Below are 17,839 nucleotides of genomic sequence, written 5' to 3'. Positions count from 1 at the left end.
CCCATTCAGCAACCCCACTGGAGGCCACCTCATGAAAATCTCAGTCCTGGCCATTATCAGCAGTTTGCAATCACAATCTGTTTAACCATTTGTAGGAGATATGGGAGAGTTATTCCTGCTATGAATAAAGATTAGACTAGAATGCAGTTCAGCCCTGAAATTCAGCAAATCTCTGGTTCAGTAATACTAGGTTTGCCTAGTAAAGGCTCTTTGGTGTATACATGAGGAGATAGAGAAAGATTTGTGAAGAGTAAGATGTGAAATTAATTCATTTATAGTGTTTAATTAGGCTACTACAAATGGTTTTTAAAACCCTATCTTTGCAATATTATTTTGAATATTAACCTGAGTCTTCGATAAAAGACTATTTAGCAAGAAAAAGGAGAAAAGTATTTCTGCTATCAGTATTTCTGAAATGTTGTATAATTGGCTTTAAGGAACAGTACGAATCAATTCCAGCACGTCACAAATTAGTATTGGAGTTAGTGCTGAAATTCATGCACATACATATATATTTATATATATATATGGTTTTCATTGAGATAAAATTTAATTATAACATTAGTTTCAATTGAATATATATATATATATAATGATCACCGCAGTAAATTTAAGTATTTAATTTATTTTGGGTCCATACTTGGCTCTGTGCTCAGATCTCCTGTTGGTGTTCAGGTCACAGTATATGGTGCTGGGAATCCCACTGAATTAGACTTGTGTAAGGCAAGCAAGCACCTTAAACCCCCCCCCCCCCCCGTACTGTCTTTCTGGCCTCAGTGTAGTGAACATCTGTCATCATGTCACATTTTTCTATTTAGCGGGCAACACAATATTATATATTCCATCTCCATGAGTTATTTTTATTTAACCAAATTACATTTAAAAAGTAAACTTGGGATTTCTTTGTTTCTTGGTTCTGTTTTTTTATTTGAACACTTAACGTTTAGTTGATATCCTTGAAAGAACCTGTGGAGGCAATCTTTGTGGTCCTAAGTGCAACAAGTATATAAATCCACTTCATTCGTAATACTTCTCATAGAGATTACACAGAGTATAGAATCCAAATCCTACAAAATCTTTGGCCTCTTCTGAGTCATAGTCTCCCCACAATGACCTGCAGGAATTCTTCCCTTGGTACCAGGCACCTTCTCAGCCTGGAGCTCCTTCTTTTAAGCTGAACCGAGACACGGGATTTTCTTAGGAATGTATTTTTCAGTATAGAATGGGTAGGGTTTTCTTTTGATGTTCGGCCTCTAGGCTGAGCATTATTGAATTTTCTAGTTTAGATGAAACTTTCTCAGCATTTTCCAAATTCATTCTTTTTTATAACTCTATATTCTCTGAGATCACCACAATCTCAATTATTGCAATAATTGAGTCAATGGAGTAACTTTTGATGTTGACATGGAACCTAGTCTCTCAGGACTAAATATCCCAAGTATTATTGCACCTCCAGTTACCGTTTTTTTTTTATTTGGGGGGGGGGTCACACCCGGCAGTGCTCAGGGGTTACTCCTGGCTCTATGCTATCTCTCCAGCCCCTCCAGTTATCTTTAAAGGTGTTTATTTGGAAAAAATTTGATTAAGGTTATATTTCTGCAGAAAATAACTTCTGGAGTTTTAGCAAGCAGAATACTCTTTTTAAACATTTAGAGCATCTGATCTTCAAAGGAAACTACTCTATGTCTAGTATATTCCTTCAAACAAATCATGCTTTTCATAGGTTTAATTGATCCCTCTTGTTTTGTTTTTGGCACACCCCAGCAACACTCAGGGATTACTCCTGGCAGACTCTGGGGACCAAATGGGATGCCAGGACTGAACCTTGGGTCAGCTGTGTTGAAGGCAAATGCCCTTCCTGTTGTGCTATTATTCCAGCTGATCCCCCTTGTATAAATGATTTTATTCATTTGAAAATCTTCTTTTGCATCTATATTCAGTTTAAAAATTGTGACGTTGTTTCTTTGCTGGAACGTTTTATTGCTTTCCTACTTTCAAGCGGATAGAGGGCTCCTGAGAATAGAGTTTAGAGAGGAATTGTCAACCTATCTATAAAAGTGAAATGTCTTTTGAAACAAGCACAAAACTCAATGTGGATGCTTAGTTTATCCTGAGCTCTAGTTCTCCTAACTCAGCTGCATTTATGTGACATGTGAGTGGCTGCTATAGCACTAAGGATGCTTGTTTTCAAAAGGGATTTGGGGAATTGTGCTGTTGCCCAGAAAGAATATACACCTAGAAGAGAAGAAGAGACTCACAGAAAAAATGAAGACAGTTGAGAAAGCACTGGAAGTAGTCAGGAGGCAGATTTACACTAGGGATCCTGTCTTGAACCATTATAACATGAATCTTGAGGCCAGACTTTTTAGTAGTTTTTAAAACTGTTTAATTCAAATTGCCACTATATAATTTTAGATTACAGTAAATTTGAGCTTAATTTGTGCATGATTGAGAAGTCTGCAACTCAGAATGCTTCAGATATCTCTAATTTTCCTCCTTTAAAAGCTATTCTTGCTTTTTCTCTTTGACCTAGTCTCATTATCATAGATGATTAGAAGCATATTAAAAAAAGTTCCACAGAGAATGTAGTTAATTGGAAAGTAATTCATCTTTTAGTTTTAGATTTCTTTCCGTGAAATCTCATTTTTCTTATTAATAAGATGTAATGAGAACTTTAGTTCTCCTGCAATGAAATTCTAAAGCACAATAATGTTAACTAAAATCACTGTATGTATCAAAGAAATATGAATGCATCATCTTTCTCTCTAGTAAAATTGCTCTTAAAAGAGAGTAAAACCATGGCTCTGCATGAACACCTGATTTAGCCGGTTATTAGAGCAATGTGATGATTTTGCCGTGTAAATTTTATAATCACGTGGTCTTTCTCTTTGTTAGACTTATAATTGATGACAATTTGAACTAACTGTTTAAGTTTTCTGAACTTCTTCTAGATTGTGATGCTTATAAATGAGAATCCTCTGCTGGCAGAAGAAGTAGCTCTGAACAAATGCTACAAGGTGATGGACTTGATTTGTGAGAAATGTATGAAGCAAAGAGATATGAACGAAGTATTGGCTATGAAAATGCATTACATCAGCTGTATCTTTCAAAAATGTATTAACTTCATGAAAGATGGAGAAAACAAACTGGACACTTTGATCAAAGGGTATATATATTTAATCATGTGATAATGAAATAACACTCAAATGAATGTCTTGTTATGATAAAATATCATGATAAATGTAATAATCAGACATTTTAGCAGTTATTATTGTTGGGATCACACTTAGTCTTCAAGAAACATGAATGATATATTGAATTCATTTTTTTTTTTTTTTTGGTTTTGGTTTTGGTTTTTGGGCCACACCCGATGATGCTCAGGGGTTACTCCTGGCTATGTGCTCAGAAATCACTCCTGGCTTTTGGGGGACCGAACATATGGGACGTTGGGGGGATCGAATCGTGGTCCGTTCTAGGTTAGCACATGCAAGGCAAATGCCCTACCGCTTACGCCACTGCTTCAGCCCAGCTATTGAGTTCTTTACTTTTTTATAGTGCACTGATTATCCCTCTCACAGAAAGATGAGGAATCTAAAGTTTGGAGAAACTAAGCAGTATATACAAGACCATTCAACTTAGGAGATAGCTCAGTCTTGAGGTTAGATGTGCTCTGTCATCAGTTGCTGCTCTGAAGCCAGAGTAGCATCTTAATATCTGTTGTTGTACTTGGAGCAGTTGTATGTCCTTTGTTATCTGACCATCTGGAACCAAATTCTCCTCTAGTTTCACTCAGGAAAGTAAACTAAGTTCCTCAGTGAGAGTGGTAAGAAGTTGCTGACCTGATAACATTGGGGGGAGAGCCACACCCTATGACACTCAGGGGTTACTCCTGGCTTGGGGACCATATGGGACACTGGGAGAGTGAACCAAAGTCTGTCCTAGATTGGCTGCGTACAGAGCAAATGCCCTACTGTGCTATCACTCCGGCCCCATGTAATCATATTTAATGTGTTTTAAGTCATAAGTCACTTATATTATGTCCAGTTAGGGGTTCCTAAACCTAATAATTAGACTTTGTCTAATGGTAGGAATGTTGCACTGGTGAAGGGATTGTCTTTTTTATATCTAAAACCCACAAACATATGTGTCATCGTGGTTCTTATATAAAGATAATAATAAAAAAAGAAAAAGAAAACGTGTAGATAGAACAGTAATTTGAATTGAATGGATGATCATGAGCTAAATAAATATTTAAAATTTTAAGTAGCAAAGAAAAAACTAAAAGCTCATGAAAGAAATGTTTAGGAATTCAAATCATTCACCTTTAAAACAAATTATCTTTCAGCTTGTTAAAAGGTCGCCCTTCTGATGGTTTTCCAGTGTATCAGGAAAAGGTCATAAGAGAGAGTATCAGAAAATTCCCCTACTGTGAAGCCACACTCCTCCAGCAGCTGGTGAGGAGCATTGCTCCTGTTGAAATTGTAAGAATCATTGTAAATATGTTACTTCTATTACTAAAGCAAAATTAATGTTGTTTTTGTATTTCTTGAAATACAAGTAAGTTCTCTTATATCCTATAAGAGTAATGATGCGAGTGATTAGATAGAATGGCTAGTTATAAATCCCTCATGCTTCAAAAACACTTATAAAAATAACTTGCAAATAAAATGTATTGTACTCATATATAAATTTATAGATATTTTAGTAAGCATCTCTCTATAGCTTACTCATCTAACATTGCTTTTAAACATGTATCCTGGTTTGCTGGTGTGTAGACTGGAGGTTGAAGACCATTTTCTTTAATACTTGTTGCCTGCCACACTTCGTCAGGTGTCACTGAATTGAAGAATAATATGAAATTTTGGAAGCAGTAATCATTTCTGTTAGGCCAATGCCACACCAGGCTTGAGGTGTTGGTAGTACGTTCTGACTAATCATGCATCATTCAAGTGTCAGCCGCCAGCGCTAACATATATATATTTCACATAAATTGCATTTTGCTTTCTTAATATATATTTAACAGTTCATAACACACTCCCTACTTCCTCCATTTTGAATCAGTTTCTATTCACATTATCTATAGATCATGTATATTTTTTAATTTTGTATTATTCTTTTCCTCCTCTAGACTATTATACTTGTTTATATTTTCTTAGCGTGAAAAATCAGAGCTGTAAATAGGTCCCAGAAACTCTTATACAAGATTTCATATCCTGAAAACTATGAAATAAACAAGAAAGAGCTGGACAACGAAGCTAATCTATTGTTTTTTACAGAGTTTGCATGTGAGCTCTCTGTGATTTTACATATTTATTTTTATTCTTTTAAAAATCTCATTATTTGGTAAATATTTAAGCCTCTGGAAGACTACAGACAACAAATATGAGGGTGATTGATTATGAAGCTTTGGCCACATAACCAAAGAGGAATTAAATAGATAAGCATTTTAAAAAAATTTTTTTTTTAGATAAGCATTTTTTTTATAGGAGAGAAGCACTCCTGCTAGTGTTCAAGGGTTACTTCAGGTTCTGTACTCAGGAATCACTCTTGGCAGTGTTCAGGGAATACAATGGGGTGCCAGAGATTCAACCCAGGTCAGCACATGCAAGGCAAGTATCCTACCCATTTTACTGTATATCTCAAGCCTCAAATAGATAAAGATTGATTCAGATATTCTCAGAAGCCTAAAGGCTTGCAGGCCAAATCTGGTAGAGAAGCTCAAAAAATAGAGTATGATCCAGTACACACTTCCTTTTCCTCCACCCAACATAGATTATCCTCCTATTTTTATGACCTGTACAGATCTGGTCCTCTTCCTTCATGCTTATGTTCTTATCTCTAGCAAGTAAGAAGAGAAAAGTGGAGTATAGTGGGGTCATTATTATTATTATTATTATTATTAGGCATATTGCCCAGAACCTCAGTCTCTGAGCTGTATCTTCACTCTGAGCAACACAGACATTTGTGGAGAGACTTATTTCTGTTGGTTAAAACATTGCTGCTCTGAGCCAAATCATGCTTCTATCCATGAGGAAGTTGGCAGAATAGCTACCAGACAAACAACTTGCAGTGCCTACTGTGGGAGTTTCCATCACCAAATTGTAGCTGAAATTCTACCTTCAAGCAAGAATACAGGAAAAACAAGAAATAGGGCCCATAGTAATAGAACTGAAGGTAGAGTGCTTGCCTTGCACACAGTTGACCTGTGTTCACTATAGGTAAATGGATCCCACCCTTAATTGTACCACTTTTGGGCCAAAGTGATAGCTCAGTGGACTGAGTACTTGCTTTGTATTTGGAGGACCCTGCTGGTCTGATTCTCCTGCTGATTTCAAAGGTATGGGATGGAAGCTGGAAATTGGATTCTATTCATTTATTTGATATGTACCAACATTTGAGCGCATCTACCATAGAACTTTTTTTCCCTATAAAATTACTGACTTGAATATTTAGTAGAGGCTTGCTCTTCAAGCCCATGTTCTCCCTTGCATACATAATTCATTTGCTTGTTTTTGTGTATCTTTGCTTGTGTTTTCCACTCTGAAGAATCCCATGCTCTCTTTTGAACTTGTACTTTCTCTCTTTTTCTCCTCTTTCATTTTTTCTAAATAAGTTTCATTTAATAAAAACTATCTCACTAAAAAAAAATCTTGTATATATGAGGTGACATGTTTATACCTTTTTTCACTATTACACTGTGTTCCTTCCAAGGGTCTTCTTAAGACTCTTAACATGAAAGGAAACCCATCATGATTTTCTCAAGGAGCATGAGATTCTCTACATATGTACTACATTTGGGGGAGGGGGGGTTGGGTGCCACCGGAGTGGAACTTGGGGACACTGTAAAGTGATCTTGTTCAATTAGGCAAACAAGATGAAACAAAAAAACTCACAGATGTGGGTTTAAATGTCACATATTAAAATATGTTTTTAAAATTTGAAAATCGTTGAATAGTTCATAAATTAAAAATATTTTTATTCACCAAATAATAACCACAAGAGTGAAAAAGAAAGAGAAAAGTGGAAGAAAAAAGAGAAGGAAAATAAAGTAAAAAACTAAAAAATCAAAACAAAACAACAAAAAGTAGGGGTACTGGAGTGGCAGGGTTTGGCTTTCCCACCACTTTTTTTTTTTTTTTTTTTTTTGCACAGACACAGTAAGCATTGGGGAAGAAAGGGAATTCCCGTGGCCTAAGGGATTCAGGGTTTCTCCATCCTTGAAGTATACCATCATGGTATCAACCCCTGGCTCCATATATACTCATTACTCCATCCCAAAGGCTTTTTTGTGATGCCAGGAAAGTTTCCTCTCGGTTGTGTGTGAGAAAATCAAGCCACTGTAGCTAGTGATCTTGGTATTTGCGCGGGTTATAGGTCAGGGTCCATTTTAGAGTCTTTACGGTTCTAGAGGTTCCTATCCATCGTTGTTGTTGTATTCAGTCTTCTGTAACACTTGCTCCCTGTTTTCGTTCAGTCCCTAAGCCGAAGCCTAGGATATTATGGATCCAAAGGTTCTGCTCAGTCTCTGTTGTCCAAGTTGGGCCTCTGCAACAAGACATCTTGTTGTTGTTGTTGTTGTTGTTGTTTATGTGTCCTGGGCTACAGCCTAGGGTAGGGTTTTCCTTATTGGTCCCAAGGTTGGTTCTGTTCAGTCACAGTTGTCAAAGTCAGTTTTCTGTTGTTGGTGCTCTTATTTTTCACAGTTCAAAGGACGATATCTCTTCTGATTTCCATTTAGTGTTAGGTGATATGATAGGACAGCCTGGTCTTAGGTCAAGTTGTCCTTTCCCGGTTGTCATATCAAAACTGGCACAAGTTGGTGCCAGGGCAGTGTTATAAATCTCCCAATGGAGCTTAGTTCCTGGTGGTGTTGCCTGGGATCTGGGATTTGGGATTGGACTAACACTGTTCAATCTCCTGGAGACTGCGTTGTTTCCACATTTCTTCCATTTTTTTCCTTCTCTTTCTTTTTTTTTTTTTGGTAGTCGTTACCAAATTTTTTTTCTCCTTTTTTTCTTATTCTTTTTATCTCCAATGATGGTGGAATGGATGCTCAATCTACAACAAGCTGTAAAGTGGATACCAGTTGCACTAGTATTCTGGAGGGTAATGGAGGGATATATGGGATACATGCTGGGAACAGGGGTGGAGGGAGGACAGCACTGGTGGTGGGAATGCCCCTCATTCATTGTCACTATGCACCAAGAATGATGCTGTGACAGATTTGTAATGCACTTTGGACACAATAAAAATTTAAAAAATAAAATAAAAATATTTTTATTCTAGAATAGAGTCATTTTTTCTTTTTGAATATTTGATTTCTGGACTTATTTCTCTATACTGTGTAGAAGAAAATATACTCCAAGAACATTTGTCATTTTGTCATCAGAAAAGTGTGTCATCTTAATGATTTCCTCTCATGTGTCTGTTTCTAAGGATTGTTGGTCAGAGGATGTCATTTCTCTCATTCCTTCATAGTAATTTTCTAATGTTTTCTTCTCTTCTTGCCTGCTTCAGGGTTCTGAGCCCACCGCATTCTCTGTGCTTACTCAGGCCATCACGGGGCAAGTGGGTTTTGTGGATGTTGAATTTTGCACCACATGTGGAGAAAAGGGAGCAAGTAAAAGATGCTCGGTCTGCAAAATGGTAAGAATGAGGTTCATTTTTTTTTCTTTATTTAAAGAAAATGCATCATGGAGTTGACATAGTTGAACATAATACATTTGTTTCCAGATAAGTTAGAAAAAAGTTATTTTAAAAAGAAAAGAAAAAAGATAAGAAAGAAAGGAAGAAAATAAAAGTAGTACAGTAGCAAGCACTTTTGTGAAAATTATTGTATCTCCAATGAAGTCATTCATACAATAGTAGAAGGTTGAGTTAACTTTTGTTAGTTGTCTGTTCTTTATAAATTGGGGTGTTCCTATAGGGATGGCAGCATCAAACAAATGAAATTGTCCAGAAATTCAAAGCACTATTACTGATACTGCGGCTTTTGTGAGGTATGTTCTCAAATGCCAGGCCTCTGGAAGATGGAGAATATGGAACTGGAAGGGTGGCTTCATTGGCTCCAAGAAGCCCTGGTGATATCAGCCCCCAAACCAGCATACACAGGTTTGGTCAGAATGGTGTCCCTGAAGAGAACCAGAGAGAGAATCAGAGCCATACGTAAAATGGTTAATCTGGGTGATGGATGTCGTAGGTTGGTTTCAGCAGGCAAACACTTGACTTGCTCTCTCCTTCTAAGATTGCCAGCTTTCTGCTGTATGGCCAGTGTACCCTGATATTTCACAACTCTATTTACATCTCTTTTGAGAAAACAGTGTGAGCTGGCCCAATGCAAACATGGTGACAAATGAAGTTCTTTTATGTTCATTAAAACATAATGCGTTTTAGTTTTATTTACATTATCATTGAATTTAATATCTTTTAGCCTTCCTTTTATAGCAGCATGTTTACAAAGTTGTTCACAATTGTTATTTCATCTCACAATGTACACCACCCTTCACTTGTGCACATTTTCTGCCACCACTGTCTCCAGTTTCCCTCCCACCCTTCTTCCTGCCTTCTGGGTAGGCATTTTACTCCATCTCTCTCTGTCTCTCTGTCTCTGTCTCTGTCTCTCTCTCTCATTCTTTCTTTCTATTTATCTATATCACTCTCACCATTTTTTTCTTTATACATTGTGGTTTGCTCTATTATTAATAACAGGTACTGTGCCCTTATCACTTTATCACTTTATCTCTATTCAGCACCCAGTTCTTGTCCAATGTGATCATGAACTGGTCCTCTGAATATTATTACCTTACTATCTTTTTCTTGGGCCATACCCAGAAGTAATAACCGAGAGGTTATTCCTGGTTCTGTGCTCAGAGTTCACTCTTGGCTCAGGAAAACTATATGGGATGCCAGGGAATTAAACCCAGGTCAGCCACATACAAGGCAAATCCCTCCCTGATGTGCTATTGCTTTGGCCCTCTATTTTTTTTTCTTATAATATTTTTCTAATAACAATATCATTTTCTAGAGCAGGGGTCTCAAACTCAATTTACCTGGGGGCCGCAGAAGGCAAAGTTGGGGCGATCCTTGAGTGCAAAGTCTGTAGTAAGCCTTGAACATTGGGGGTGTGTGACCCAAACAACTAAAACAAAACAAAACAAAACAAAAAAGATTCCTCTAGGGCAGGGCCACAAAATGTTGTACGGAGGGCCACAAACGGCCCGCGGGCCGCAAGTTTGAGGCCCCTGTTTTAGAGTATTGCATCCAATCATTTAAAATAATCATTTAGGGGCCGGGCGGTGGCGCTGGAGGTAAGGTGCCTGCCTTGCCTGCGCTAGCCTAGGACGGACCGCGGTTTGATCCCCCGGCGTCCCATATGGTCCCCCAAGAAGCCAGGAGCAACTTCTGAGTGCATAGCCAGGAGTAACCCCTGAGCGTCACAGGGTGTGGCCCAAAAACAAAACAAAAAAAAAAACAAAAAAAAATCATTTAAATAATTTCAGAAGACATTAGATTGTGCCCTGTCATCTAACAAACTGTCAGATGCCATCAGCTTCTCTGTTGAGCACTTCAAAGAAAGTGTATGAATAAATGGGTTAATGAAAGAAAAGGACAAAAACTGTCGCCTAGGAAATGAGACTGCTGTAATAAAAATAGAATAAAATATGTATTATTATATAACCTTAAATCTTCTGATATTAACTTTTTCTACAGTTTTCATAAGTCTTTCTTTTAAAAGTACAACTTTATTGGACTAAAGATAACTCAAAAGAGTAAAACACATACTTTGCATTTAGAGGGTCCAGATTAGGTCTCTTAACACTAAGTGGTCCTCTGAGCAAACACTGTGAGGTACTACCCTCTATGTACCACTGGTTGTGATCCCCCCCCTTATAAAAAGAAAACCAAAACAAAACAAAGTAATTTTCTTCTCAAGGTCACCAGTCGTTTGAATCTCTGAGCTATACTATTTTCTTCTGCCAAGGTTAATCAGTATCCAACTGATTAGGCTTTTATTCTCACGTTGAGATATGACTCAATATATGCAAATCTACATTCAATTTTTCTTTTTGATGATGTTAATCTGATTTTAAAGTTTAGGGGCTGGAGAGATAGCATGGAGGTAGGGCATTTGCCTTTCATGCAGAAGGTCATTGGTTTGAATCCTGGCATCCCATATGGTCCCCCGAGCCTGCCAGGAGCAATTTCTGAGCGTGGAACCAGGAGTAACCTCTGAGCGCTGCCGGTGTGACCCAAAAACCAAAATAAATAAATAAATAAATAAATAAAGTTTAAATTCATCAGCATATAAACATAACCCAATACAATCTATTATAATGAACCTGTTCTCCAGCTTCCTCTCTTTTAATTACTTCTTCAAACTTTCATTTCCTTATGTGTGAACATGGACTCTAGTTGTGAGAATTGAATGAGATCATCTGCATTGGTTAATTACATAGAAAAAGACTTCAAGGGAGAGGAGAGAGAGTACAGGGGTTAAGGCATTTTTCTTCCATGTGGCCAATCCTGGTTGAGTCCCAAGTACCATATATGGTTTCTTGAGCACTGCCACGAGTGGTCCTTAGTCACAGAGCCAGAAGCCCTGAACACCACTGAGTTTGGTCTCAAACCAAAACAAACAAAACAAGATCACCTCACTGATACGTTAAACAATTGTTTGCCATTTCTCCCGTGTTTATTACTGACTCGGCTCAGCTGGGGCACTTCTCCCTCCATAGATGCTCCTTATCCTTGAACCAGTAGGCCAAGTGATCAATTCCTGGTGTCAACAAAAGAGAAGCATGAAAACTCCTGAGGTCTAGCTTGAAATTTAAAATTTTCTCATTCTACTAGTGAAACAAGTAACATGGTTCAAGTTTATAATTTTTGTCCATATTAGTGAGAATAACTCTGAAATGATGTAAGGAAATGCTTCCCTCGCATTGCCCCATCCTGATCTCTATCCTTGCTTCCTCTGGTGGAGCTATCTCACCTTTGTCATTGTCCTGTATCTATACTGGCACATAGTATGTTCTTATGTCATTGTGAGAGTTTTGATAAGCCATTTGTATTGATGTTTTAAACTGTAAGCCAAAAGTGCAATAGATGTCATGGTTTTTAAATAATGTATAGAAAACATGATAGATCGTTTTTGACAAGGTTCTTGGTTTATTGTTCTAGCTGGAAAGTTATGTTACCAAGCTTAAAACAAAATGTATATTTTTTTAAATAATGTATAGAAAACATGATAGATCGTTTTTCACAAGGTTCTTGGTTTATTGTTCTAGCTGGAAAGTTATGTTACCAAGCTTAAAACAAAATGTATATTTAATAATTATATCATGGAATTAAAAGATATAATTTTATATATGATTAAAAGATACTTATTGCTTTCAGGTAATATATTGTGATCAGACCTGCCAGAAAACCCACTGGTTTACACATAAGAAAATCTGTAAGAACCTCAAGGACATTTATGAGAAACAGCAACTGGAGGCTGCCAAAGAAGAGAGTGAAGAGAGTAGTATGTATATGAATGTTTCACTTACACTGCTTCTCAAAGAAATAAAGGAGGATGTCAAATTAGTGCACACAGTAACTGACTTTTCTCTAGGCACATTGAGAGTGGCCAAAATGAAGAGGATAGTTAGGCTCAAGCATGACCGACTTTGAGTTGTTGGTCTATGTATGGTCAGTCTAGAAGTCCCTGGGGCAAGCAAAGAGATAAAACAGTGTAGTATATTCTACATTCCACATTTTAATTCAAAAGATTGCTCTACAATAATGAGACTCTTAACCAATAAGCAGTCACTTCAGTTATGTTCATTAAGAGTGTTGAGGCCCCCAGCCATCTTTGTCTTTTTCCCCTGACTCCAGGCCTTCCCTGGGTGCCAGCTCAGGTGGACTCTTAGTGGTCCTCAGGCTTCCCCCCTCCCTCCATACTCCAGGGGGGAGGTACATGGGGAGGAGGGCGGGCAGACATCTGGCCTCCGGTTTCCTCCTTGATTCTGGAGACCAGCTCTTGCCAGGTATGGGGTTTGGGGAGGCCCCATACCAGAGCCTTTCTCCCTAGCCTGGAGAGTGCTGGGAGGCTTGACAGGCCCCCAATCGTCCTTGTCTTTTTCCCCTGACTCCAGGCCTTCCCTGGGTGCCAGTCCAGATGGCCAGAAGTGGGTTCAGGTGGACTCTTAGTGGTCTTCAGGGTCCCCCTCCCTCCGTACTCCAGGGGGAGGTGCATGGGGAGGAGGATGGGCAGACATCTGGCCTCCGGTTTCTTCTTTGATTCTGGAGACCAGCTCTTGCCAGGTATGCGGTTTGGGGAGGCCCCATACAGGAGCCCTTCTCCCTGGCCTGGGGAGTGCTGAGAGGCTTGGCAGGCCCATAGCCATCCTTGTCTTTTTCCCCTGACTCCAGGCCTTCCCAGGGTGCCAGCTCAGATGGCCAGAAGTGGGTTCAGGTGGACTCTAAGTGGTCCTCAGGCTTCCCCCCTACCTCTCCCTACACTAATGGGAATGTGCTTTGGGAGGAGGGCGGGCTGTTCTAGCACTGGTTTATGTTGGGACAGTCACTGGAATTTTTTTCTCCTTGTTTTTCTATTGATAGTATTGTATGCATATATTTTATATATCCATAACATTCATCTTGAATTGTGACCTTGATACTGCCCTACAAATCTCATTTCTAATATTTTACTGCCTCAGTCCCAACCATTATTTCTCCCCATCTTCCCATGTAGGTGCAGCTCATGACATGAAGCTCACCACATAGAGTGATAAGTGCAGTTAGAGAAATAACTACACTGAAAACTATCATAACCATACTGTCTCAAGTACAGGTGTGGATGGGGTGGGGAGTAGGTAGATCCGGGAAATTGGTGGTGGGAATCTTGCACTGGTGAAGGGGGGTGTTCTGTATATGACTGTAATCATACAACTACAATTATATTTGTAATCACGGTGTTTAAATAAAGATAATTTATATATAAAAAAAAAGAGTGTTGAGGCCTTTAGAATAGGAGAATAACTTGCCATTAATGGCTACCCAAAGATTTCAGTGATGGAAGGCTTTAAAAAATGTAATTAACTTAGAATTTCCCAGGTGATACTACTTAGTAAATTTATAAATGATAGATTTAGTTGCAGGACTAACATACAACTAAAAAGTCTTCAAGAGTAGGACCAGTGGGTACTGAATTATTTTTCTTCTCCTTCCCTCTCTTACATCAGAATGAACAATAAATTTTGCAGTGATTGAGGAGACATCCCCAAGAATGTCAACTCTTCTCCCAAACTCATTTCCAGCACAAAATATCAAAATTTCTGGGAGAGTCTGTGATAGCTTGAAAAGGTTGCCCAGATAACTTGTATACTATAAAGCACTTATAACTTCATCTCTCAAAGGACTGCCTTCTTATTCTTTGGTTGAGAAATATTGTTATTGGGATTTAGAAATTTATACAAAATAAAACTTGACACAATTAAATTTAATCTGTATAAATTTACTGTGAATATTCATCACATTTTAGGGGAGGGCACACCGATGGTGTTAAGGGCTTACTCCTGGCTCTACACTCATAAATCACTCCTGGCATGCTCAGGGGACCATATGGGATGCCAGGAATCGAACCTAGGTCCACTCTGGGTCAACTGCATGCAAGGCAAATGTACTTCCAGTGTGCTATTTCTCTGGCCCCGCATCATACTTTTTAAAAGCCATAGCAAAAGGCCATGCTCCTTATCCTTGAACCAGTAGACCAAGTTGATCATTTCCTGGTGTCAACAAAAGAGAAGCATGAAGAGTCCTGAGGTCTAGCTTGAAATTTCAATGATTTCTCATTCTACTAGTGAAACAAGTAACATGGTTCAAGCACTTATATTTGCTATAGGGTCATACCTTCTGCTGTTGTCTGGAATAAACTTATATCTTGTGAATTAAAGACAAAAGAATGATAGCTACTGTGTATTAAACAAGCCAAAAGAGCTAACAGGGTTGTCAATATAGGGGGAATGGACTGGTTGGTAAGCATAAGCCCATGCAACTCATAATTCTAAATATTTCAATATTGTCCTCTAAAAATGGAAAATAAGACACTATTACCCCGATTTCATAGACAATAGGCAATTATCTTTCTCAGAACAAGTTATGAAATGGTGCAGTTGTCTTGGAGCACCAGTTTTGTTAGAACTCAAAGACACTGACTCAAGGCTGATGTTCCAGCCCCAGACTTGAGTTCAAATACAAGTTCTGCTGCTTTACTACCTCTAAAATTTTGAGCAAACTATCTAACTTCTCTTTCCATTTCTTCATTCTCAAAGCTGTGATACTAGTGATACTTGAGGGGCCAGAGCCATAGCACAGAGGTAGGGCATGTGCCTTCCACATGGCAGAGCCTGGAAGGACCCAGATTTGATCCCCAGTATTCCTTATAGTTCCCTGAGGAACCATTTCTGAGAGTAGAGCCTGAGCACCACTGTTTGTGTCCAACCCACTCCCACCCACCCCCAATAGTAATACTCGAGAGGATAATTTGCTTCCTATGGCACTTGTGAGGTTTCAGTGGTTCACAGACAGCCTTGGAAAAGTTCCTTGCATGTGACAAGAATTAAATATCTTTTTCCTTTCCTTCTTTATCAGATAACAAATTTGACATCAATTCCAACTGTGTTACTGAAGAGCAGCCAGAAGCCGATAAAGTCGCCTTGCAAGAGGATTGCAATATCAAACATTCCACGGAAGGATCGGAAGAGTCTCTTCAAAAGCCATCTATGTTGGAAAACATAGCAAATCCACCTGTGGGACCACAGGCAGCTGAGGAGTAAAAACAGGAGCAAGAAACAGCATGAATGGTCCTCGGGGCAGGTAGCTGGGAAAACAGTATGACTGTGCCCTCATTGTCTAGTGTTCCCCATGGCACTGTGGCCAGAGTCCACATTTTATAGAGTAGATGCTTTCACACCAAGCAAAAGCTATTCCCTGCCCTAATTTCCTAGTAATTCATTGGCCATGACTGGACAGAAATTCCCAAGGAAAATTTTTCATTTCAGAAACATAGGAAAATCTATAGTCTTGTTTCCCAGAAGTTGCTCCCAGAAGAAAACAAATCTCCTTAAGAAAAAAAAGAAAGATGAAATATAGGCTCTAGAGAAGAAAGAGAAAACAGAACAAGTGTATGAGAGATGGTTTTTAGAAGGGGGAACATTTTTTTTATCCATGGAAAATGGGTAGTTCAAAGAATTCTTACTTAGACGTGGCTAAAGCTCAACAGAAATAACAGGAGTAGTGAAGTTCTGCTTCTTAGGATGAAATGTCATAAAAAAAAAAAGGCTGTTGTGTGTTAAAGGGTCTTTGTCATAGTTCAGGAGATCATCATAGTTTTTTTTGTAGATATTATCCAGAGCAGCCTGAACTATATGTAGTTTCCACAGTGGTATTTTATTTACAGTGTTTATATGTTTAGTAATGTCAAAGCCTTTACAAGGTATAGCCAGAGCAATTGCTGTCTGTGTAGTAAAAACAGAGTTTTATGCAGACCAAGGATGTGGCTTGGTGTTCGAGCACATTCCTTAGCACACACCAAAATAATAATAATAATAATAATGACTTTTTAATTAAAATAATACCTAAATATATAGTACCTACAATTATTATAAAACTATTTCATGTGTCATTCTTTCACCTGAAAAACTATGTTGTCTTTCTGTCAAGAAAATGATTTAGATCTACCATTTAATATTCTAGCATCAGATTTAACATGTAGTATTTAAACTACTAATGTGTGATATATGAAGATAGTAATGTTTAATTTCTTGTTGAAACTTTAAAATAAATTGTGCCCATTAACATAAAAATCAACTCTTGTTGGATAGTTTATTGCTTCCAGGGAATAGAAAAATATTAGTAAACTCAACAAAATTTAATGAACAGCTGATTTGGGGGGGTAGACCAATAGTACTACAGACAGGACACTTGCCTTACACATGATCAATTAGAGATCGATCCATGGCACCATAACCGGTCCACAAATCCTACCAGAAGTAATCCCTAAGTGCAAAGTCAGGAGTGAGCCATGAGCATATATATATATATATATATATATATATATATATATATATATATATATATATATATATATATATTTAATAATGAAAAGGGCCCAAGATAGTGTACAGCAAATAAGGAACTTGCCTTGTACACAGGTGACCTTGGTTTGATCCCTAACATTCCATATGGTTCCTCATGCACTAACAGTAGTGATTTCTGAGTGAAGAGCCAGGAGTAAGCCCTGAACATCAACATGCGTGACCTAAAAACACAACTAAACAAAACAGGAAACAGCTAATTTGGAAGAACAAAGTAATAATATTTAATACGCACAATTGCAAGTAAAATCACAATAATTCTCTTTTCACTTCACGGATAAAATTATTCTAATTTTCTGGCTCTCCACTTCATTTAAACTCTATTACATCTATTGCAGCGCAAAACGTGAAAAGTCCTAAAATGTACTGTACAGGCAAAATAGATTTTATTGCTCTCAGAAGAAAGACTATAACAGTTCAAGATTTTAATTAGATTGTAACTATTTTAATTGGGAAAATGGGGTTTTTTGCATCTCTTCCATTTTTACAAAATGTTTATTTGGGGAATAAGGAAAAATGTTTTATCATTTGGGGACTTAATGTTTTCTGTAGCTGTTTCCATTTTAGACTTTTTCAGCTCCAAGCCTACAATAAAGGAGGGAGAAAAAAAAGCCAGAGAACAATACTAGGTGTTGTTACCTGGATTCTGAGGCCCTCACGCTGTCTGACTTTTTCCCTTAATCTTCTTACATTTTATAGATAAC

The 17,839-nt window shown here is 38.0% G+C and overlaps 1 protein-coding gene across 1 annotated transcript in view; it reads left to right on the top strand.

The window, feature by feature from the left end:
* The window catches only part of ANKMY2 (ankyrin repeat and MYND domain containing 2), a 48,886-nt gene extending 32,995 nt beyond the window's left edge, over window positions 1-15,891 (top strand). The window contains exons 6-10 of the mRNA XM_049785695.1: window positions 2,952-3,166; window positions 4,346-4,481; window positions 8,518-8,646; window positions 12,394-12,520; window positions 15,631-15,891. Of these exons, the coding sequence (XP_049641652.1) occupies window positions 2,952-3,166; window positions 4,346-4,481; window positions 8,518-8,646; window positions 12,394-12,520; window positions 15,631-15,815 (792 nt within the window). The 3' untranslated portion in view covers window positions 15,816-15,891. The remainder of the gene's footprint in view (window positions 1-2,951; window positions 3,167-4,345; window positions 4,482-8,517; window positions 8,647-12,393; window positions 12,521-15,630) is intronic.
* Window positions 15,892-17,839: the final 1,948 nt, after the last annotated feature.

The sequence above is a fragment of the Suncus etruscus genome, chromosome 13 (genome assembly GCF_024139225.1).
Source record: "Suncus etruscus isolate mSunEtr1 chromosome 13, mSunEtr1.pri.cur, whole genome shotgun sequence".
NCBI lineage: Eukaryota > Metazoa > Chordata > Mammalia > Eulipotyphla > Soricidae > Suncus > Suncus etruscus.
This window is presented reverse-complemented; position numbering and strand designations above follow the sequence as displayed.